At 42.3% G+C, this 25,405-nt stretch overlaps 1 protein-coding gene across 1 annotated transcript in view; it reads left to right on the top strand.

The window, feature by feature from the left end:
* KIF20B (kinesin family member 20B) overlaps positions 1–25,405 on the top strand; it is a 195,013-nt gene that overhangs the window by 74,781 nt on the left and 94,827 nt on the right. The window contains exons 12-14 of the mRNA XM_069753484.1: positions 14,651–14,813; positions 16,983–17,279; positions 17,360–17,499. Of these exons, the coding sequence (XP_069609585.1) occupies positions 14,651–14,813; positions 16,983–17,279; positions 17,360–17,499 (600 nt within the window). The remainder of the gene's footprint in view (positions 1–14,650; positions 14,814–16,982; positions 17,280–17,359; positions 17,500–25,405) is intronic.

The raw sequence follows: 25,405 nt of genomic DNA, 5'->3' as shown, positions 1-25,405 counted from the left end.
AGGTATTCCTCAAATTGTATAGATGTCTGTGGTCTATATCCCTTCAAATCTGCACCTGCATTTTCTGCCATGAGATGCAGATTTTGTGCAGAAAATTCTGCACCCAAATCTGCTACGTGTGCCCATACCCTAACATGTCACTCGCGCACCCGCAGTACTCAGTGTATACCCAAGCACCCTAGGCAAACTCAAGTAACGGGCACTTGCTTTCATCACTGGAGGTAAGCACACTGATTAATAAGTTAACTTTTCTGTGAATAGGTAATAACTAGCGATGGGTGGACCCTTCGATGTTTGAGTTCGGCCGAATTTCATTAAAAAAAAAAAAAAAAGTTTTGGTTTGGGAACCTTGTATCCCAAACCACTTGAATGGGGGGCCCAAACATCCGTGTAACAGCTTGGGAAACATCGATTCTGACCTGCAGTAACCTTACTGAGGTCACCGCCTGTGACAGCCTCTGGGTATCACACAGAGGACAGAGTGTGAGCCAGCGGCTGTGGCCCCCAGTGAAAAGTTTACAGCCGGTCAGGCGTCTGCTGACTACTACTCTCATAATCGTGCACCTTGTCTCGCTAATGGCAGTAAGAGCAGCCACTGCTGATGAGTTTCTCTGACTTGCGCCTGTGCATAGTAACAAAATGTCCGTGAGATGTGTAGTTAGTGCAGTGTAGGTTTAGCTAACTGTGTACATCTGTTTAGTAAATAAATAAAAAATAGGGACCCACAACCTTTTTTCCTTTTAATACCCAGCTGAGGGAAATCTGACAGCTGGAGGCTGATGTTGTTATGTGAAGAGGTTAATAAATATTTAGTTTTCCAGGCTATTAATATCAGCTCACAGCTGTCTGAGTAGCATTTTACTGGTTATTAAAATGGAGGGGGGACCAACAATAATATGACATGGGGTCCCCCATATTTTTAATAGCCAGCAAAGGGTTAGCAGACAGCTCAGAGCTGATATTAATGGGCTAGGAAAGGGCTATGGATATTGGCCCCCTCCCAGACTAATGGCGCCAGCCCTCAGCTGCCCCACAAATGGCTCATCCATTAGATGCACCAGTTCTGGCACTTGGCCTCTGGTCTTCCCACTTGCCCTGGTGCGTTGGCAAGTGTCTTAATGGTTTTGGGATTGATGTCAACTTTGTATTGTCGGCTAACATCAAGCCCAGGTGTTAGTAATGGAGAGGCATCTGTTAGACAGCCCTATTACTAACCGTGTAATCAAAAGTAACAATCACACATAGAGAAAAGTTCTTTAATGATATAAAACACTCCCCGACTCTCTTACCTATGTATTAGGGTATGTTCACACGTTCAGGATTTCCATCCTTCTTTTTTCAGGACAGTTTTTTTTAAAAAACTGCAGCTCTTGGCAGAAAACGCAGGTCCTTTTTTTGTCCTTTTTTGATGCGTTTTTTGATGCGTTTTTTGATGCGTTTTTTGATGCGTTTTTTGATGCGTTTTTTTATCCTTTTTTTACTGTGTGTTTCCTAGGAAGCTTTTTAGGGCTAAAATGGCTGAAAATACCCTAACCCTACCCCTAACCCTAACCCTACCCCTAACCCTACCCCTACCCCTAACCCTAACCCTACCCCTAACCCTACCCCTAACCCTACCCCTAACCCTAACCCTATTCTAACCTTAGTGAAAAAAAAAAAAAAAAAATTCTTAATTTTTTTATTGTCCCTACCAATGGGGGTGACAAAGTGGGGGGGGGTGTCATTTACTATTTTTTTATTTTGATCACTGGGGGGGGGCATCGGAGCACGGGGGGGGGGGGGGCATCGGAGCACGGGGGGGCGGGATCGGAGCACGGGGGGGCAGCCACACTCCGCCCACGCACTTCCGCCCGCTCCCCCGCACTTCCTGCTGCAGCGGTTCTGCACATCAAATCGCAGTAAAACCCGCAGATATATTTTTGATCTGCGGGTTTTACTGCGATTTTGACCTCACAATGGAGGTCTATGGGTGCAGAACCGCTGCGGTTCAGGAAGAAGAATTGACATGCTCCTTCTTTTTTCCGGGAGCTATTCAGCGCGGCTTTTTTTTTACAATTTCCGGACCATGTGCACAGTGTCCTGTTTTCCATAGGGTACAGTGTACTGTACCCTGCATGGAAAACAGCTGCGGAACCGCAGCGGCAAAACCGCCGCGGTTCCGCGGTAAAAAACGCACTGTGTGAACATGGCCTTACCTGTTAAAAGCGGTCTGCCGTAAATCTGTCCTATGACTATCCCCAATTCTGCTACATCCAGATGCATTGCTGAGTGGTGACCTCAGTAATGTGACCATTCAGAACGACAGCTGTAACTCATAGACCGCAGCATGTGAATCCTGTTGCTGCGAAGAGTGCCGACGTCGGTAAGCTTATCGCAGCTCACAGCCAATGGACTGCGATAATTTTACTGACGTCAGCGCTTGTCGCGGCAACCATATTCACACGCTACTATCTGTGTGTTCCGGTTGTCATACTGAGTGGTCACATTACTGATGGCACCGCTCATCACTATATCTGGATGTAGCAGAGTTGGGGATCGTCGTGAGATAGATTTACAGCGGACCCTTTTTACACTTTTTATTTATTTTTTTAAAGGTATAAATGGGTTTAAGAGGGTCAGTGTGTGTTTGTACAATTAAAGGCCAATTTTTTTGGGACAATTTAACATGTTTTATTTTAACTATGGTGTTAGTTATGCGGGTGTCTGATAGACAATTCTCCATTCCTAACCTCTGGGCTTCATGTCAGCAGACTTTAAAAAGGTCACATCAACCCCAAAACCATTGCTCCTTTTCCCACCGCACCAGGACAAATGAAAGAGTCAGGCAAATAATTTTATTTATATAGCGCCAACATATTCCGCAGCGCTTTATAAATTATAGAGGGGACTTGTACAGACAATAGACATCACAGCATAACAGAAATCACAGTTCAAAATGGATACAAAGAGCAATGAGGGTCCTGCTTGCAAGCTTACAAACAAAAGTGCCAGAATTGGCGCATCTACTGGATATGCCTTTTCTGTGGTGGCTTCGGCATGCTATTTTTAGGTGGGGGAGGACCAAATATCCGTTGACCTTCCCAGCCTGAGAATACCGGCCCCCAGCTGACTGCTTTTACGTTGGCTGGTTTTCAGAAATAGGAGGGACCCTATGCCGTGTTTTTTTTTTAAATTTATTTTTTAATTTATTTTTAACCCCTTAGTGACAGAGCCAATTTGGTACTTAATGACCGAGCCAATTTTTGCAATTCTGACCACTGTCACTTTGAGGTTATAACTCTGGAACGCTTCAACGGATCCCGCTGATTCTGAGATTGTTTTTTTGTGACATATTGTACTTCATGTTAGTGGTAACATTTCTTCGATATTACTTGCGATTATTTATTAAAAAAAACGGAAATATGGCAAATTTTTAAAATTTTGCAATTTTCAAACTTTGTATTTTTATGCCCTTAAATCAGAGAGATATGTCACGAAAAATAGTTAATAAATAACATTTCCCACATGTCTACTTTACATCAGCACAATTTTGGAAACAAAATTTTTTTTGTTAGGGAGTTATAAGGGTTAAAAGTTGACCAGCAATTTCTCATTTTTACAACACCATTTTTTTTTTTTTAGGGACCACATCATTATTTTCTATCATATAGACCCCTCAAAATGACTTCAAATGTGAAGTGTGACACCATTCTAAAAACTACACCCCTCAAGGTTCTCAAAACCACATTCAAGAAGTTTATTAACCCTTTACGTGCTTCACAGGAACTGAAACAACATGGAAGGAAAAAATGAACATTTAACTTTTTTTTGCAAACATTTTAATTCAGAACCATTTTTTTTTTTTATTTTCACAAATGTAAAATCCGAAATTTAACCATAAATTTTGTTATGCAATTTCTCCTGAATACGCCAATACCCCATATGTGGGGGTAAACCACTTTTTGGGCGCATCGCAGAACTTAGAAGTGAAGGAGCGCCGTTTGACTTTTTCAATGCAGAATTGGCTGGAATTGAGATCGGACGCCATGTCACGTTTAGAGAGCCCCTGATGTGCCTAAACAGTGGAAACTCCACACAAGTGACACCATTTTGGAAACTAGACCCCTTAAGGAACTTATCTAGATGTGTGGTGAGCACTTTGAACCCCCAAGTGCTTCACAGAAGTTTATAACGTAGAGCCGTGAAAATAAAAAATCGCTTTTGTTTACACAAAAATGATCTTTTCGCCCACAAATTCTTATTTTCACAAGGGTAACAGGAGAAATTAGACCACAAAAGTTGTTGTGCGATTTCTCCTGAATACGTCGATACCCCATATGTGAGGGTAAACCACTGTTTCGGCGCACCGCAGAGCTTGGAAGTGAAGGAGCGCCGTTTGACTTTTTCAATGCAGAATTGGCTGGAATTGAGATCGGACGCCATGTCACGTTTAGAGAGCCCCTGATGTGCCTAAACAGTGGAAACTCCACACAAGTGACACCATTTTGGGAACTAGACCCCTTAAGGAACTTATCTAGATGTGTGGTGAGCACTTTGAGCCCCCATGTGCTTCACAGAAGTTTATAATGTAGAGCCATGAAAAAAAAAAATCGCATTTTTTTTCTACAAAAATGATCTTTTTGCCCACAAATTTTTATTTTCACAAGGGTAACAGGAGAAATTAGACCACAAAAGTTGTTGTCCAATTTGTCCTGAGTATGCTGGTACCCCATATGTGGGGGTAAACCACTGTTTGGGCGCACGGCAGAGCTCGGAAGGAAGGAGCGCCGTTTTGGAATGCAGACTTTGATAGAATGGTCTGCGGGCATTATGTTGCGTTGGCAGAGCCCCTGATGTACCTAACCTGTAGAAACCCTCCACAAGTGACCCCATTTTGGAAACTAGACCCCCCAAGGAACTTATCTAGATGTGTGGTGAGAACTTTGAATGCCCAAGTGCTTCACAGAAGTTTAGAATGCAGAGTCATAAAAAAATATATATATATTTTTCCACAAAAAAAAATTTTGTAGCCCCAAAGTTTTTATTTTCACAAGGGTAACAAGAGAAATTGGACCCCAGAAGTTGATGTCCAATTTATCCTGAGTACGCCGATGCCCCATATGTGGGGGTAACCCACTGTTTGGGCGCACGGCAGAGCTCAGAAAGGAGGGAGCACCATTTGACTTTTTGAGCGCAAAATTGGCTGTCGTGTTTGGAGACCCCCTGATGTACCTAAACAGTGGAAACCCCCAATTCTAGCTCCAACCCTAACCCCAACACACCCCTAACCCTAATCCCAACCTGATCCATAATCCTAATCACTAACCCTAACCATAATCACAACCCTTACCCCAAAACAACCCTAATGTCAACCCTAAACATAACCCTAATCAAAACCCTAAATCCAACACACCCCTAATCCTAATCTCAACCCTAACCTCAAACCTAACCCTAATCCCAATACACCCCTAATCACAACCCTAACCTTAACCCTAATCCCAAACCTAACCCTAATCCCAAGCGTAACCCTAATGCCAACCCTAACCCTAATACCAACCCTAATCCAAACCCTAACCCTAACTTTAGCCCCAACCCTAACCCTAGCCCTAAGGCTACTTTCACACTTGCGTCGTTTGGCATCCGTCGCAATCCGTCGTTTTGGACAAGAAACGGATCCTGCAAATGTGCCCGCAGGATGCGTTTTTTGCCCATAGACTTGTATTGCCGACGGATCATGACGGATGGCCACACGTCGCGTCCGTCGTGCACTGGATCAGTTGTGTTTTGGCGGACCGTTGGCACAAAAAAACGTTCAATGAAACGTTTTTTTGTACTTCGCATCCGCCATTTCTGACCGCACATGCGTGGCCGTAACTCCGCCCCCTCCTCCCCAGGACATAGATTGGGCAGCGGATGCGTTGAAAAACTACAGCCGCTGCCCACGTTGTGCACAATTTTCACAACGTGCGTCGGTATGTCGGGCCGACGCATTGCGACGGCCCCGTACCGACGTAAGTGTGAAAGAAGCCTAACCCTAAATTTAGCCCCAACCCTAACCCTAAATTTAGCCCCAACCCTAACCCTAAATTTAGCCCGAACCCTAACCCTAAATTTAGCCCCAACCCTAACCCTAAATTTAGCCCCAACCCTAGCCCTAAATTTAGCCCCAACCCTAGCCCTAACCCTAGCCCTAACCCTAATTTTAGCCCCAACTGCTGTTCTCCTGCCGGCCAGCAGATGGAGACAGATGGCGGGCGCACTGCGCTTGCGCCCGCCATTTTCTTTTGCCGGCGGCCAGGAGGAGCAGCAGGAGGATCCAGGGACGCAGGTGAGTATTGTAGGGTCCCCGAATCCCCCTATTTCTCTGTCCTCTGATGTGCGATCACATCAGAGGACAGAGAATTACACTTTACTTTTTTTTTTTTTTTTTTTTGCGGTCGCCGGTAAACAGTTAATTACCGGCGATCGCAAAACAGGGGGTCGGTAAAACCGACCCCGATCATGCTCTTTGGGGTCTCGGCTACCCCCGGCAGCCGAGACCCCACAGATTCTCGCAGGGTCGGGCGCACTGCGCATGCGCCCGCCATTTTGAAGATGGCGGCGCCCACCGGGAGACACGAGGAGCATCGGGGGAGATAGGTAAGTATCGGGGGGCTATCTGGGACCCCCTTTCTCTGTCCTCCGATGTGCGATCACATCGGAGGACAGAGAAATTAAAAAGAGATCGCGTGTTGTTTTTTTTTTTTTTTGCGATCGCCGGTAAACGGTTAATTACCGGCGATCGCAAATGCGGGGTGGGTACAAAACCCCCCGAATCATGTTCTCTGGGGTCTCGGCTACCCCCGGCAGCCGAGACCCCAAAGAAAATCCGACTCTTGGGGGCGCTATACACTTTTCCCACAGCGCCGTTAATTAACGGCGCTGTGGTTTAAGTACCCTTAGCGGCCGCCGTTAAAAGGCGTATCGGCAATCGCTAAGGGGTTAAATCCCTAAAAAAAAAAAATGAAGAGGATACCTAACGTCGTTGGTTATGGTTTTTTTTTGGTTACATGTTGCACTGGTCAATCAAAGCCATTACATACTTGGCATGGCTGTGATGGATCCAGAAGTGCCTACCTCAGAAAAGCTTGTTGTTTGGCTGGCTGTGCTATAGCCTTTCAACAAGCTTTGTTCGTGCTGGCGACCCTGAACATTAACATGGACTTCCGTGAGCATGGAACTCCTTATTCGAGGTCTGTGCATGGACACTAGCTGTCCGGTACGGACCCCAAACTTTACTGTGTGTGTTTGCCCATCACTAGTGATAACTTGTTTTTAATCAGACAATTATTTATTTTTTTCATATAAACATTGCCTATACAATATACTGCAATACATCAGTGTTTATAGTAAAAATTCACGGTCTCCTATGGAGGCCATCTAGACTCCATAGGAGAACCAAGATGGCAACAATGCCATGGTGATCATGTCGTGGGGGGAGAGTTATGGGCACCAGAACGGATGTCTGGACGGGATCTCTGCTCTTAAATGTTGCAGTGGGCTAACAGCAGCAATCTCTGATGGTATTTAGGGCAATTGACAGCTGTATAACATCCAGCATCTGCCCTGTGTGTAGCGGGCTCAGCTCCTGAGCACGCCACACATACACTGAGCTTCTCCGTAATGTATTTATCCATCATGGAGTGTTAAGGGGTTAACAGTACACTTATAATTGCTTTCGTGAGATATATATATCTCCTGGAAAAACTCAACTCCGTGGAACATAAAAGTGATCTGGACTGAACTGGACTTTACTTTTTATGAAAAAAGGAAGAATTGGAGGATTTAAAGGACAAAACAAGAATCTCCTTGAAAACACAGACTGGAAACAGCCGACATCATACATCTGACATCCCGATACCTGGACCTATAGAAGGTAGGAGAATTCTTTAACTACAACACAACCTATAGACTTGCTACAAATTAACCTCCTTAGAAACAAGGATTATAATTAACATATAACTACAAAATGGAAAACACAAATTTAGAACAAGTAAATGAACAAAGCCCAGAGCCAGAGACACAGGAATGCTGGAGGCCAGATCAGGAGATAACACAGGGGGGCAATAAACACAAGAAGGACTACATTAGAGAGAATCCAGAGACTCTTTATGCAGATTTCACAAAGGAAGAACGAAAAAGAAGAAACAATTTATTTATTCTATACAGACCATCTCTCAGCCTGGCACACTGCGCTGTGCAATCGATATAAACATGTATCTAAATCCAACGATAATAAGGGCCAGCGGATTAAAATTACCAGCCAAGCAGATGAGGACACCAATGCGCTCACCATAATCCTATACAAAAATGGCACAGTCATGGCGCAGGGGACGGAGGAGATTCTGCAGCAATTTGAAAATTGTTTTTCTGATATCAAAGAGCAGGCACAAACCTATAAAGGACTACAAGCCCCAGCAGCTACCTCTAATGCTCACATAGAGATTCCCAAACAGAGTTGCCTAACCCCCGACACTTCACACCTCTCGCCTGATAACATCAGAGACTTCTTATCTCAACTAGAAAGTGACTTGGTCCAACTGAAATTAGAATGTGAAAGAAACTCACAAAGCAATGCAAATTACCAAGCAAAAAAAGACACAGCCATACAGAAAATAAGGGCTGAAATGTGTGAAATGAAATGTCAACACAAGGCAGCACTACAGGAAATGGGGAAGCTGAAAAAAGACAATGATCAACTCCGAAAGGAGATTACAGAATTAGAAGCCCATAGCCCTGGACATCTGAACCAGCAGGGGGCAATGAAAACAAGCCAGAGAGCAGACAACATGGCCACCACTGAACAGAATGTAGAGACACCAAACAGCATTAAAATAATAACCAACAATATGATGGAAGAGAGAAGAGAACCAGCCACCAGCAAAGCCAGCACCACAGACCCCCATCAGCAGCACCGTAGCCCACCCAAGACATTGCAAAGTCCTGATATTGTCATAATAATGGACTCAAATCCTGAAACCAGAGAGATGGAAGAGAGAAGAGAACCAGCCAGCACCACAGACCTCCGTCAGCAGCACCTTAGCCCACCCAAGACATCGCAAAGTCCTGATACTGTCCTAATAATGGACTCAAATCCTGAAACCAGAGAGATGGAAGAGAGAAGAGAACCAGCCACCAGCAAAGCCAGCACCACAGACCCCCGTCAGCAGCACTGTAGCCCACCCAAGACATCACAAAGTCCTGATATTGTCCTAATAATGGACTCAAATGGGAAGTACCTAAATACACAGCGGCTATTCCCAGGAAAACAGGTCCGTACAATCCGCTGTGCAAGTATTGAACAGGTGACAGAGGTCATCAGTAGACCACGGTTTACCAACCCAAAGCACATTGTTTGTACCCGTGTGTATAATAATCTGCCAGACCAGCAGATCGCAGAACAACTGATCAACCTGGCAAAGATGGCAAACCTAAAATTCCCGGACAGTAAAATCATTCTGTCATCGCTGCTTCCAAGAAAGGACATACTCAGGCCAACCACCCAAGCCATCAATGCAGAACTGACTGAAAAGATCAAGACTGTGCCAAACGTGACCCTGGCACAACACCTCTCCATAAACAACAGTCACCTGCACGATGATAAACACCTCAACAAACAAGGGGTCAGCCTCCTGGCCAAAGAGCTGAAGGACATCGTGCTAAACAGAGACCCCGGGCCTGGATTCAACAGTGGCCATAATCACACTGAAAGACCCCCGAGAACGATAAAGCAGAAAACCCCAAGGCTACCTCCTGAAGCTGGAAACAAAGCTCTTCACCCAGTGTCAGACCATCGGAGGTGGAGACCTCCACGGAGGAGACCACCAAGCCCACACAGATACATGCAGAGCAGAGATAGGGTTGAGATAAAGAACCTGCTCAAGGAGCTGTGCAGAATAATAATGTGACTGGATGGAACCAAGCACTTCTGTAAAACTGTCAGAAATCCAGTTTGTCCCACACAGCCATACTCATTACAAGGTATATACACACAAACCACACAGAAGAATGTCTTCACTTACAATCGGCAGCTGGAATATCCAGGGTCTCAACGCCTCAACCTTTAGATCTAAAACAAAGGACCCTGATTTTATACAAAGTATGAAAAATATAGACATTCAGATCCTCCTGGAAACATGGACCGAAAACGAATCCCTGGTGCCTATTGGATACAAGGAATTCTTGGTCCATGCCCAGAAAAATAAAAACATCAAACAGGGCCGTGGCTCAGGAGGAGTAGCGATCTTGTATAAAGAGGAGCTCCACCAGTACATCAAACTGGTGAAGAAAGGAGACAGCCACATATGGATCAGAATCAGCAGCTCCATCCTCACCGGTCAGTCTGATGTCCACCTCTGTGCCACCTATATACCACCACCACCAGAGTCCCCCTACTTCAATCCAGACTGCTTCGAGATCTTACAAAGAGAAGCCGCCCATTATCAGGCCCTGGGCAAAGTTCTCATCTTTGGAGACCTCAATGCAAGAACAGGGAGAGAGAGAGACTTCCTGACCAGATGGAAACATCTACATACTTGGAGCAGAGAATGACGGCCAAGACCCTGTACACACTGAGAGAAACAGCTATGACAGTACAGTTAACAAAAGTGGCAGAAAGCTCCTGAACGTATGTAAATGTTTAGGACTTCATATCCTTAATGGACGAAGCAAGGGTGACTCCTTAGGAAGGTATACACTAAACTCCCATGTAGGGAGGAGTGTAGTTGATTACACCATTACAGACCTGAACCTGGCAGATGTCAGCGCCTTCATAGTCACCCCACAAACGCACCTGTCAGACCACAGCCAACTTCTTCTGTACATGAAATCTACAGAGAAACCATCCACTCAGAAGCCACAGCAGAGCGGCCTCTTCACCCGGCCTCCATCCTATAAATGGTCCAAAATGTCGGCACTAAAATATAAAGAAGCTTTCAGCAGACCTGAAATACAGCGGATGCTCCACCACTTCTACAACCTCGAGTACATGCCAAACCCAGAGGGAGTGAGCCAAGCAGCAAAGGACCTCAACAATATATTCTACGCAATGGCCAGACTGTCCGACATTAAAAAAGTCGACTACAAGAGACCAAAAGAAACACAGGTTAATGGCTGGTTTGACAGAGAATGTAAAGCTGTACGGAAGACCCTGAGAACAGCCTCCAACAAGAAACAGAGACCCCAACCACCTGGGTCTGAGGGAAGCCTATGACTCCATACAAAAGCAGTACAAAACCATCCTCAGGAGGAAGAAGCAGAGTTACATCTCTACCAAGCTCAATCAACTCCAAGACGCCCTCCAAGACAACTCCTTCTGGGAACTATGGAACCACATGGGCACCAAAGACAAGAAAAACAACAACCATATCCAAAATGGCAACCTCTGGCTCCAATACTTCAGAGACCTCTATAAAGACATTCCAAAGGAAGGACTAAGCCAAGAACAGGAAAACATAATGGCGAAACTAAAAGCAATGGAGGAAAAAATCAAAAACTTCCAAAACCCGGTGGATACACCTATAACACTACAGGAAGTAACCGAGAAACTCTCCTCCATAAGATGTAGAAAAGCCGGTGGCCTGGATGGAATCCTACCAGAAATGCTGAAGTACAGCCCACCAGAAATTCAGGCTGCAATGGTTAAACTCTTCAATATTGTACTGAGTGCCGGCTACTTCCCTCGTACCTGGAACCAAGGCCTCATCACACCCATCCACAAGAGTGGGGACAGGTATGACCCAGCCAACTACAGAGGCATATGTGGCAGCAGCAACCTGGGAAAACTGTTCAACAGTATCCTGAACAAGAGGATCCTCACCTTCCTCACCGAGCACAACGTCCTCAGCAAGAGCCAAGCAGGGTTCATGCCGAACCACCACACCACTGACCACATCTATACTCTGCACAGCCTCATTCAGAGACACGTCTACAATACAAAGAATGGGAAGATATACGCCTGCTTTGTGGACTTTAAAAAGGCCTTTGATTCAGTGTGGCACCTGGGCTTATTCCTGAAACTGCTGGAGAGTGGAATAGGAGGAAAGACCTACGATGTCATCAAAAGCTCCTACACCGAGAACCGCTGCAGCGTGAGTGTGAACGGCAAAAGAACGGCTTATTTCCAGCAGAGCCGCGGAGTCAGACAAGGCTGCAGCCTAAGTCCAACGCTCTTCAACATCTACATCAACGAGCTGGCTACCGCCCTGGAATCCTCCTCAGCACCAGGTCTCACCTTCCACGACGCTCAGGTGAAATTCCTGCTGTACGCAGATGACCTGCTGCTGCTGTCACCAACCGAGAAAGGCCTCCAGGACAACCTGAAAATCCTAGAGAAATTCAGCTCCACCTGGGCTCTACCGGTCAACCTAAAGAAAACCAACACCATGGTGTTCCAGAGGAGAAAGAGAAGATCAGACCAACACCCATCATTTATCCTCAACAACTGCGACCTCACAGGAACGGACAAATATACCTACCTGGGCCTAGAGATTCACTGGTCAGGGAGCTTCAAACAAGCCATAGAGACCCTGAAAGACAAGGCCTGCAAAACCTTCTATGCCATCCGAAGGACACTTTACCATCTGAAGCCACCAGTGAGGGTCTGGCTAAAAATCTTCGACTCCATCATCGCCCCAATCCTCCTGTATGGCAGCGACGTCTGGGGTCCTCACACCTACCCAGACTGGTCAAAGTGGGATTCCAGTCCAACAGAAATATTCCACCTGGAATTCTGCAAGCACCTTCTCCAGGTCCATCGGAGCACCTCCAACAGTGCTTGTCGGGCCGAGCTGGGCAGATTCCCTCTACACCTAACAGTTCTAAAGAGGGCGCTGTCATTCTGGGCTCACCTGCATAGGAGCAATCCAAGCTCCCATCGCCATAAAGCCCTGATACATGTAGGTGAAACAGAAAAACCAGAACCCTCGGAACAGCCCAGCCAAACCCAACCGGACCAGAACACCAATCACAACAACCTGACAAAAGCCGGAATTAGGAAGATGGCAGATGAAGGCCAGGAGAGGTATGTCAGTGACTGGAAGAATGATATCATCAGCTCACAGAAACTGACCATGTACCGGAGCCTACAGAGAGACTACAGACTGGCCCCATATCTGGAGAAACTCCCGGACCCCAGAGACTGCCAGATCCTGAGCCGATATAGACTCAGTGCCCACAGTCTGGCCATTGAATGTGGCCGACACAGGCAGAGCTACAAGCCCAGGGAGGAAAGACTGTGCCAACACTGTGATCAGGAGGCCATAGAGGACGAAACCCACTTCCTGCTACACCGCTCCAAATACTCAGCAGTGAGGGACACTCACTTCAGGAGACTCTCACATCTCTTCCCAGACTTCATCACCATGAAGGAGGAAGAGAAAACGTATATCCTGCTGGGAGAAGAAGAGAGAGCGGTGGAGATAGCAGCGCGGTATGTGAGCGAATGTCATAGACTGCGAGAAAGAGAACTATGATGCCATGGACTATAGCACACACACACATACACATATATACACACACATATACACACACATATACACACACATATACACACACACATACACGCGCACACACACACACACACACACACACACATATATACACACACACACACACACACACACACACACACACACACACACACACACTTTATATAATTTGTCTAAGGGTCACTTCCGTCTCTGTCCTCAACTTCCGTAACGGAAATCCCGCGTCGCTGATTGGCCTCAGCAGCTGCCTGTCATGGCTGCCACGACCAATCAGCAACGGGCACAGTCCGATTAGTCCCTCCCTACTCCCCTGCACTCACTGCCCGGCGCCCACTCCATAATCTCCTCCACTCATCGCTCACACAGGATTAATGGCAGCGGTAACTGCCCGCGGTGTAACGCACTCCGTTACCGCTGCTATTAACCTTGTGTGTCCCCAACTATATACTATTGATGCTGTCTTTGCGGCATCAATAGTAAAAAATGTCATGTTAATAATAATAATAATAATAATAATAATAAAAAAAACCTGCTATACTCGCCCTCCGCCGCCTTTCCCGCTCCTCGCGACGCATCCTGGACCACTCCATTGCAAGCGGCAGCTTCCGGTCCCAGGGCTGGTGTGCGACAAGGACCTGCCATGACGTCACGGTCATGTGACCGCGACGTCATCACAGGTCCTGCTCATTCCAGCCTTGGGACCGGAAGCTGCCGCTTGCAATGCAGCGGTCCCGGGAGCGTCGCAAGGAGCGGGAAAGGCGGCGGATGGTGAGTATAGCAGGACTTCAACGGGCCTTCGGAAGGTGAGTATATGTTTTTTTGTTTTTTTTTTGTCTCTATACTACGTGGGTCTGTGCTGTATACTCCGTCGCTGTGCAATATACTATGTGGCTGGGCAATATACTACGTGACTGGGCAATATACTATGTTGGCTGGGCAATATACTATGTTGGCTGGGCAATATACTATGTTGGCTGGGCAATATACTATGTTGGCTGGGCAATATACTATGTGGGCTGGGCAATATACTATGTGGGCTGGGCAATATACTATGTGGATATGCATATTCTAGAATACCCGATGCGTTAGAATTGGGCCACCATCTAGTATTCTGATAATTGAGTACGGTAATTTATTTGTTTCAGGTTCCAGCAGCATGTGCCATTTCGAGAAAGCAAGCTTACCCACTATCTGCAGAGCTTTTTCAGCGGCAAAGGGAAAGTGTGCATGATTGTAAACATTAGTCAGGCGGCCTCTGCTTATGATGAGACCCTCAATGTGCTCAAATTTTCAGCGGTTGCCCAAAAGGTATGTAATGTACTGACCCAGAGCTTGTATGCATCACATGTAGCCAATTTTTCTGAAAGGTTTTTATAAATATAAATTTATTTTTCTTAATTTTAGTTGAGTGCTGCATGAAAAGGTGTGTAGTGTTCCTATGCTCTGACTCTTTGAACATATCAGACATTTTAATCAGTGGACGTTTGGGTGCTGAGACCTCCACCATTTCTAGATTAAAGGGGCAAATTTGTCAGAGTACTGTTTTCAATCTTTCTATAGACCCATACTCATCTCGGAGCGGTGCAGTTATCTAAACGCATTCTTCCATTTATTTTTTGCAATTGGTGGGTTTGTGACACCTGAACCCTCTTCAATTATAACCACTATGACATGTCATGTTTTATGCCATATGCATGCTGTAAAAGGTACAATTGGCTTAAAAAAAATACACACACCCACACACACACACACACACACTTGTTGGTTAATGACAGAAAACCCCACAATGGGTCACCGAGAACTTGAATCTCACAAATGTAATAAATAACAGATCTGTGAAAATGAACATATGAAAGTCAGACATTGCTTTTCAACCATGCTTCCACAGAATTTAAAAAAAAAAAGTCCTGAAATAGGCCTGGACACAAGTGATGGCACCGCTGAAAATGTGACAAAAGGGACATGTTAAATCAAGGTGTGTCCACTATAATCACAGGTGTCTACAATCTTGGAATCAGTGAGTGGGCCTGAATATAGGGCTACAGAGACACACTGTGCTGTTTGGTGACATGGTGTCAACTTGGACCAGAGGTAGCAAAGGAAAGTTGTCTCAGGAGATTAGAAGGAAAATGATAGACAAACATGTTAAAGGTAAATTATAAGACCATCTCCAAGCAGCTTGGCGTTCCTGTGACTACAGTTGCACATTATTCAGAAAGTTAAGATCCATGGGACCTCCCTGGGATGTGGTCACAGGAGGAAAATTGATGACCAATCAAAGAGACAGATAAAATAAATGGTAACAAAAGAGCGCAGAGCTGAAACAGGCCGTCTGGAAAAGGCAACCTTCAAACATGAGACAACTGGAGTAGTTTGCTCTTGAGGAGTGGGACAAAGTACCTGTCAAGAGGTGCAGAAGTCTCATTGACAGTTACAGGAATTGTGTGATTGCCTCAAAAGGTTGTGCAGCAAAATATAAGGGTATGTGCACACGTTCAGGATTTCTTGCATTAATTTCCTGACAAAAAACGGACATTTCTGCCAGAAATCCGCATGCGCCAAAAAAAGCGTAAAAATACGTTTTGTTTTTTTTTTCACGTTTTATCCGGAGCTTTCCCAATGCATTAAATATGAACATGCTGCTTTTTTTTTTTTTTTTACTGCAATGCGTTTTTTTTTTTTTCGCGGAAAAAAACCCATCATGTGCACAAAAATTGCGGAATGCATTCTAAATTATAGGATGCATATGTATGCGTTATATCGTGAAAAAACTTGAAAAATCCTGAACATGTACACATACCCTTAAGTTAAGGATACCATTGTTTCTGTCCATGCCTATTTCTTGAGATATTTTTATTTTTTTTTTTTTAATTCTGTGGATGCATGGTTGTAAAAGCAATGTCTAACTTTCATATGTTCATTTTCATAGATTTTTTTTTTTTATTACTTTTGTCAGATTCAAGTTATTTCTATGACCATTGTGGGTTTTTCTGTCATTAAACGAGGGGCACCATTTCTTATTTTCTCTCTCGCTCTCTCTCGCTCTCACACATTAGTATTGTTTCTAAATGATTTATGAACTTGCTTTCTTTGCATTATTTGAGATCTGAAATCACGGTTTGTTTGTTTTTTTTTATTTTGACTATTTTGTCACACACAAAAAAATGAAAATGTATTGCCTGGAGCTTCGGAGACATGTTGTCAGTAGTTTATAGAATAAAAGAACAATTTACATTTTACTCAAAAATATACCTAAAAAAAGAAAAATCAAGACAAACTGAACATTTTCCAGTGGTCTCTTAAAAAAAATATACTGTATGTACGTGTGTGTGTATATATCCTCTTGACCTAGACGAACCAGATGAAGACGAGTTGGTGGAGGATGAGATTATCATAAATAATGTATGTGTGTAAAACTTGTATCTTTATTGCCTTTTCTAAGGTCCTAAATTGTTTATATATTTTATTTATTCCTAGGTTCTAATATTGGATTCCAGTCAAGCTTTGGACGACCTCTCACTTGCTCAAAGAAAAAGTGCCCGGGAAGTGTCCTTCATAATAAACAATGCTGACAGCAAGAGGTTGCTTTCTCGAAAACGTGCGACTGTGCAGTGGGAAAGTCGTTTAGATGATGTTGTAGAAGATGGAGATGATGATGGAGAAGAATATGGTGATGATACTGATGAAGATCCTCTTGACTGCACGAACCTAGATGAACCAGATGAAGACGAGTTGGAGGAGGATGAGATTATCATAAAAAAAGAGGCTTATGAGGTATGGTAGCATTTTCACCATTTAAAGTGGTCAGTATTTTAAATAATGGAATATGTTTAATACTTTTTGATTACTTCTAGAAACTGCTGGAACTTGTGGAGGATCTGAAAACCAAGCTAGTGAATGAGAAAAAAGATAAACTACTTATGGAACTTAAAATAAGAGAAGAGGTTGCAAAAGAGTTCAGTGAGCACTTTATTCAGCGTGAAAACGATTTTGAGTAAGTGCCACTTTGTGGAGTCTCTGAATGTATTTGCTGAATAGTTACTTGATGGCGTTAACCCCCGGAGCTTTTTTCAGTTTTGCGTTTTCGTTTTTCACTCCCCTCCTTCCCAGAGCCATAACTTTTTTTTTTTTTCTCTGTCAATATGGCCATGTGAGGGGCTTATTTTTTGCCGGAAGAGTTGTACTTTTGAACGACACATTAAAATATTTAAATAGGAGGACACCCAGGGGTGTCAGCACTTATTGGCTGAATAGGACAAACTTGATTAGAGCAGTTGTCCTCCCAGCATGTTTCACCGTCTGTGCAGCATCATTAGGGCATGGGACAATGGCGTCAATGCCAATAAGTGCTGACACTCCAGGGTGTCATCCTATTTTAATGCCCTAACATATCTAAAGGACAAATATAATATTTAGGCAGATAAGGGACAATATTTTAATTGACTTTTTTTGTGCACCCTCAATCTCTTGAGTGTTAATTAAACCATATAAATTTACTTTTATTATAGAGAGGGATTTTTGGGAACAATACATTTATCCCTCCAAAACCATTTTGCTCCTTACTTTTTGGTTTACTATACTACGTCCTGTCATCCAGGTCACAACAGCGGATCTGGAGCGCTTTGGTACCTAGTGCAGTGGGTACGGAAAGTTTTCAGACCCATTGACATTTTCGCTCTTTGTTTCATTGCAGCCATTTGGTAAATAAAAAAAAAAAAAATCATCTTTTTTCACATTAATTTACACTCTGCACCCCATCTTGCTTGGCTGAATTATCACGTGGTCATAAGTAGTGTTGAGCGATACCTTCCGATATTGGGATCGGATTGGATCGGCCGATATCCAATAAATATTGGATATCACCGATACAGGAAACCAATGCAAGTCAATGGGACACGAATATCGGAATGAAAATAAGCCCTTTCTTTCCTTGCACATCCAGTTCCTGATGGGGGAAGAGTGCGGGCGGTGCTTGGGCGGAGACTGCATGTCTGTGTGGGACCATGGGGGGTCTGTGCAAGCCTGCCAGGTGTCTGTCTGGGCCTCTCGGGGGTCTGTGTGGCCTGCCGGGGGTCTGTGCTGGCCTCTCGGGGGTCTTTGTGTTTGTGTGCAGGCATCATCCGATGGGACTACAAGTCCCAATGACAGTGATTGACACATTAGCCAATGATGGGACAGTAGTAGTCACATCATCCGGCTCATGTGTTGAATGTAAAAAAACAAAACGCATACATACATACATACATACATACATACATACATACATACATAGATAGATAAAGTTAGGTCCATATATATATTTGGACAGAGTCAACATTTTTCTAATTTTGGATATAGACATTACCACAATGAATTTTAAACAAAACAATTCAGATGCAGTTGAAGTTCAGACTTTCAGCTTTCATTTGAGGGTATTCACGTTAATATTGGATGAAGGGTTTAGGAGTTTCAGCTCCTTAACATGTGCCACCCTGTTTTTAAAGGGACCAAAAGTAATTGGACAATTGACTCCAAGGCTATTTCATGGACATAGCCTTCGTTATGTCATTCTCAATTAAGCAGATACAAGGCCTGGAGTTGATTTGAGGTCTGGTGCTTGCATTTGGAAGGTTTTGCTGTGAAGTAAATATGCGGTCAAAGGAGCTCTCCATGCAGGTGAAACAAGCCATCTTTAAGCTGCGAAAACAGAAAAAAAAACATCCGAGAAATTGCTACAATATTAGGAGTGGCAAAATCTACAGTTTGGTACATCCTGAGAAAGAAAGAAAGCACTGGTGAACTCGTCAATGCAAAAAGACCTGGGCGCCCACGGAAGACAACAGTGATGGATGATCGCAGAATAATCTCCATGGTGAAGAGAAACCCCTTCACAACAGCCAACCAAGTGACCAACACTCTCCAGGAGGTCGGCATATCAATATCCAAATCTACCATAAAGAGAAGACTGCATGAAAGTAAATACTGAGGGTTCACTGCACGGTGCAGCCGCTCATAAGCATCAAGAATAAAAAGGCTAGACTGGACTAAAAACATCTAAAAAAGCCAGCACAGTTCTGGAAGAACATTCTTTGGACAGATGAAACCAAGATCAACCTCTACCAGAATGATGGAAAGAGAAAAGGATGGCGAAGGCGTGGTACAGCTCATGATCCAAAGCATACCACACAATCTGTAAAACACGGCGGAGGCAGTGTGATGGCTTGGGCATGCATGGCTGCCAGTGGCACTGGGTCACTAGTGTTTATTGATGATGTGACACAGGATGGAAGCAGCCGAATGAATTCTGGGGTATTCAGAGCCATACTGTGTGCCCAGATCCAGCCAAATGCAGCAAAACTGATTGGTCGTCGTTTCATACTACAGATGGACAATGACCCAAAACATAAAGCCAAAGTAACCCAGGAGTTTATTGAAGCAAATAAGAGGAATATTCTTGAATGGTGAAGTCAGTCACCTGATCTCAACCCAATTGAGCAGCATTTCACTTGTTAAAGACTAAACTTCAGACAGAAAGGCCCACAAACAAACAGCAACTGAAAACCACCGCAGTGAAGGCCTGGCAGAGCATCAAAAAGGAGGAAACACAGCGTCTGGTGATGTCCATGAGTTCAAGACTACAGGCAGTCATTGCCAACAAAGGGTTTTCAACCAAGTACTAAAAATGAACATTTTATTTAAAATTATTGAATCTGTCCAATTACTTTTGGTCCCTTTAAAAACAGGGTGGCACATGTTGAGGAGCTGAAACTCCTAAACTCTTCATCAAATTTTAATGTGGATACCCTCAAATGAAAGCTGAAAGTCTGAACTGCAACCTAATCTGAAAATGTTTTGTTGAAAATTCATTGTGGTAATGTTTATAACCAAAATTAGAAAAATGTTGCCTCTGTCCAAATATATATGGACCTAACTGTACATACATACTACCACACACTACATACATACATACATACTACCACACACTACATACATACATACATACTACCACACACTACATACATACATACTACCACACACTACATACATACATACATACTACCACACACTACATACATACATACATACTACCACACACTACATACATGCATACATACATGCATACATACATACTACCACACACTACATACATGCATACATACATACTACCACACACTACATACATGCATACATACATACTACCACACACTACATACATGCATACATACATACTACCACACACTACATACATACATACATACTACCACACACTACATACATACATACATACATACTACCACACACTACATACATACATACATACATACTACCACACACTACATACATACATACTACCACACACTACATACATGCATACATACATACTACCACACACTACATACATGCATACATACATACTACCACACACTACATACATGCATACATACATACATACTACCACACACTACATACATACATACTACCACACACTACATACATACATACTACCACACACTACATACATACATACTACCACACACTACATACATACATACTACCACACACTACATACATACATACTACCACACACTACATACATACATACTATCACACACTACATACATACATACTACCACACACTACATACATACATACTACCACACACTACATACATACATACATACTACCACACACTACATACATACATACATACTACCACACACTACAGACATACATACATACTACCACACACTACATACATACATACATACTACCACACACTACATACATACATACATACTACCACACACTACATACATACAACCACACACTACATACATACATACATACATACATACATACATACATACTACCACACACTACATACAGACATACATACTACCACACACTACATACATACATACATACTACCACACACTACATACATACATACTACCACACACTACAGACATACATACATACTACCACACACTACATACATACATACATACATACAACCACACACTACATACATACTACCACACACTACAGACATACATACATACTACCACACACTACATACATACATACTACCACACACTACATACATACATACATACAACCACACACTACATACATACATACATACTACCACACACTACATACATACATACTACCACACACTACATACATACATACATACTACCACACACTACATACATACATACTACCACACACTACATACATACATACATACTACCACACACTACATACATACATACATACTACCACACACTACATACATACATACATACTACCACACACTACATACATACATACATACTACCACACACTACATACATACATACATACATACTACCACACACTACATACATACATACATACATACATACATACTACCACACACTACATACATACATACATACATACTACCACACACTACAGACATACATACATACATACTACCACACACTACATACATACATACATACATACATACTACCACACACTACATACATACATACATACATACATACTACCACACACTACATACATACATACATACTACCACACACTACATACATACATACATACATACTACCACACACTACATACATACATACATACATACATACATGCATACATACTACCACACACTACATACATACATACATCCACACACTACATACATACATACATACATACATACATACATGCATACATACTACCACACACTACATACATACATACATGCTTACATACATACATACATGCATACATACCACACACTACATACATACATACATACATGCATACTACCACACACTACATACATACATACATACTACCACACACTACATACACTACATACATACATACATACTACCACACACTACATACATACATACATACATACATACTACCACACACTACATACATACATACATCCACACACTACATACATACATACATACATACATACATGCATACATACTACCACACACTACATACATACATACATGCATACATACTACCACACACTACATACATACATACATGCATACATACTACCACACACTACATACATACATACATACATGCATACATACCACACACTACATACATACATACATGCATACTACCACACACTACATACATACATACATACTACCACACACTACATACATACTACCACACACTACATACATACATACTACCATACATACATACATACATACATACTACCACACACTACATACATACATACATACATACTACCACACACTACATACATACATACATACATACTACCACACACTACATACATACATACATACATACTACCACACACTACATACATACATACATACTACCACACACTACATACATACATACATACATACATACTACCACACACTACATACATACATACATACATACATACATACTACCACACACTACATACATACATACATACATACATACTACCACACACTACATACATACATACATACATACATACATACTACCACACACTACCACACACTACATACATACATACATACATACTACCACACACTACATACATACTACCACACACTACATACATACATACATCCACACACTACATACATACATACATACTACCACACACTACATACATACATACATACTACCACACACTACATACATACATACATGCTTACATACATACATACATGCATACATACCACACACTACATACATACATACATGCATACTACCACACACTACATACATACATACATACTACCACACACTACATACACTACATACATACATACATACTACCACACACTACATACATACATACATACATACATACATACATACATACATACATACTACCACACACTACATACATACATACATCCACACACTACATACATACATACATACATACATACATACATGCATACATACTACCACACACTACATACATACATACATGCATACATACTACCACACACTACATACATACATACATGCATACATACTACCACACACTACATACATACATACATACATGCATACATACCACACACTACATACATACATACATGCATACTACCACACACTACATACATACATACATACATACATGCATACTACCACACACTACATACATACATACATACTACCACACACTACATACATACTACCACACACTACATACATACATACTACCACACACTACATACATACATACATACATACATACATACATACATACATACATACTACCACACACTACATACATACATACATACTACCACACACTACATACATACATACATACATACTACCACACACTACATACATACATACATACATACTACCACACACTACATACATACATACATACATACTACCACACACTACATACATACATACATACATACTACCACACACTACATACATACATACATACATACTACCACACACTACATACATACATACATACATACTACCACACACTACATACATACATACATACATACATACATACTACCACACACTACATACATACATACATACATACATACTACCACACACTACATACATACATACATACATACATACATACTACCACACACTACCACACACTACATACATACATACATACATACTACCACACACTACATACATACTACCACACACTACATACATACATACATCCACACACTACATACATACATACATACTACCACACACTACATACATACATACATACTACCACACACTACATACATACATACATACTACCACACACTACATACATACATACATACTACCACACACTACATACATACATACATACTACCACACACTACATACATACATACATACTACCACACACTACATACATACATACTACCACACACTACATACATACATACATACTACCACACACTACATACATACATACTACCACACACTACATACATACATACATACTACCACACACTACATACATACATACATACATACTACCACACACTACATACATACATACATACATACTACCACACACTACATACATACATACATACATACATACATACTACCACACACTACATACATACATACTACCACACACTACATACATACATACATACTACCACACACTACATACATACATACATACATACATACATACTACCACACACTACATACATACATACATACATACATACTGCCACACACTACATACATACATACATACATACATACTGCCACACACTACATACATACATACATACATACTGCCACACACTACATACATACATACATACATACTACCACACACTACATACATGCATACATACATACTACCACACACTACATACATGCATACATACATACTACCACACACTACATACATGCATACATACATACTACCACACACTACATACATACATACATACTACCACACACTACAGACATACATACATACTACTACACACTACAGACATACATACATACTACCACACACTACATACATACAGACATACATACATACTACCACACACTACATACATACATACTACCACACACTACATACATACATACATACTACCACACACTACATACATACATACATACTACCACACACTACATACATACATACATACATACTACCACACACTACATACATACATACTACCACACACTACATACATACATACATACATACATACATACTACCACACACTACCACACACTACATACATACATACATACATACTACCACACACTACATACATACTACCACACACTACATACATACATACATCCACACACTACATACATACATACATACATACTACCACACACTACATACATACATACATACTACCACA

This window comes from Ranitomeya imitator, chromosome 2 (assembly GCF_032444005.1).
Source record: "Ranitomeya imitator isolate aRanImi1 chromosome 2, aRanImi1.pri, whole genome shotgun sequence".
NCBI classification, from domain to species: Eukaryota; Metazoa; Chordata; class Amphibia; order Anura; family Dendrobatidae; genus Ranitomeya; species Ranitomeya imitator.
The sequence above is the reverse complement of the archived record's forward strand: the minus strand, read 5'-3'. Positions and strand labels throughout refer to the sequence as shown.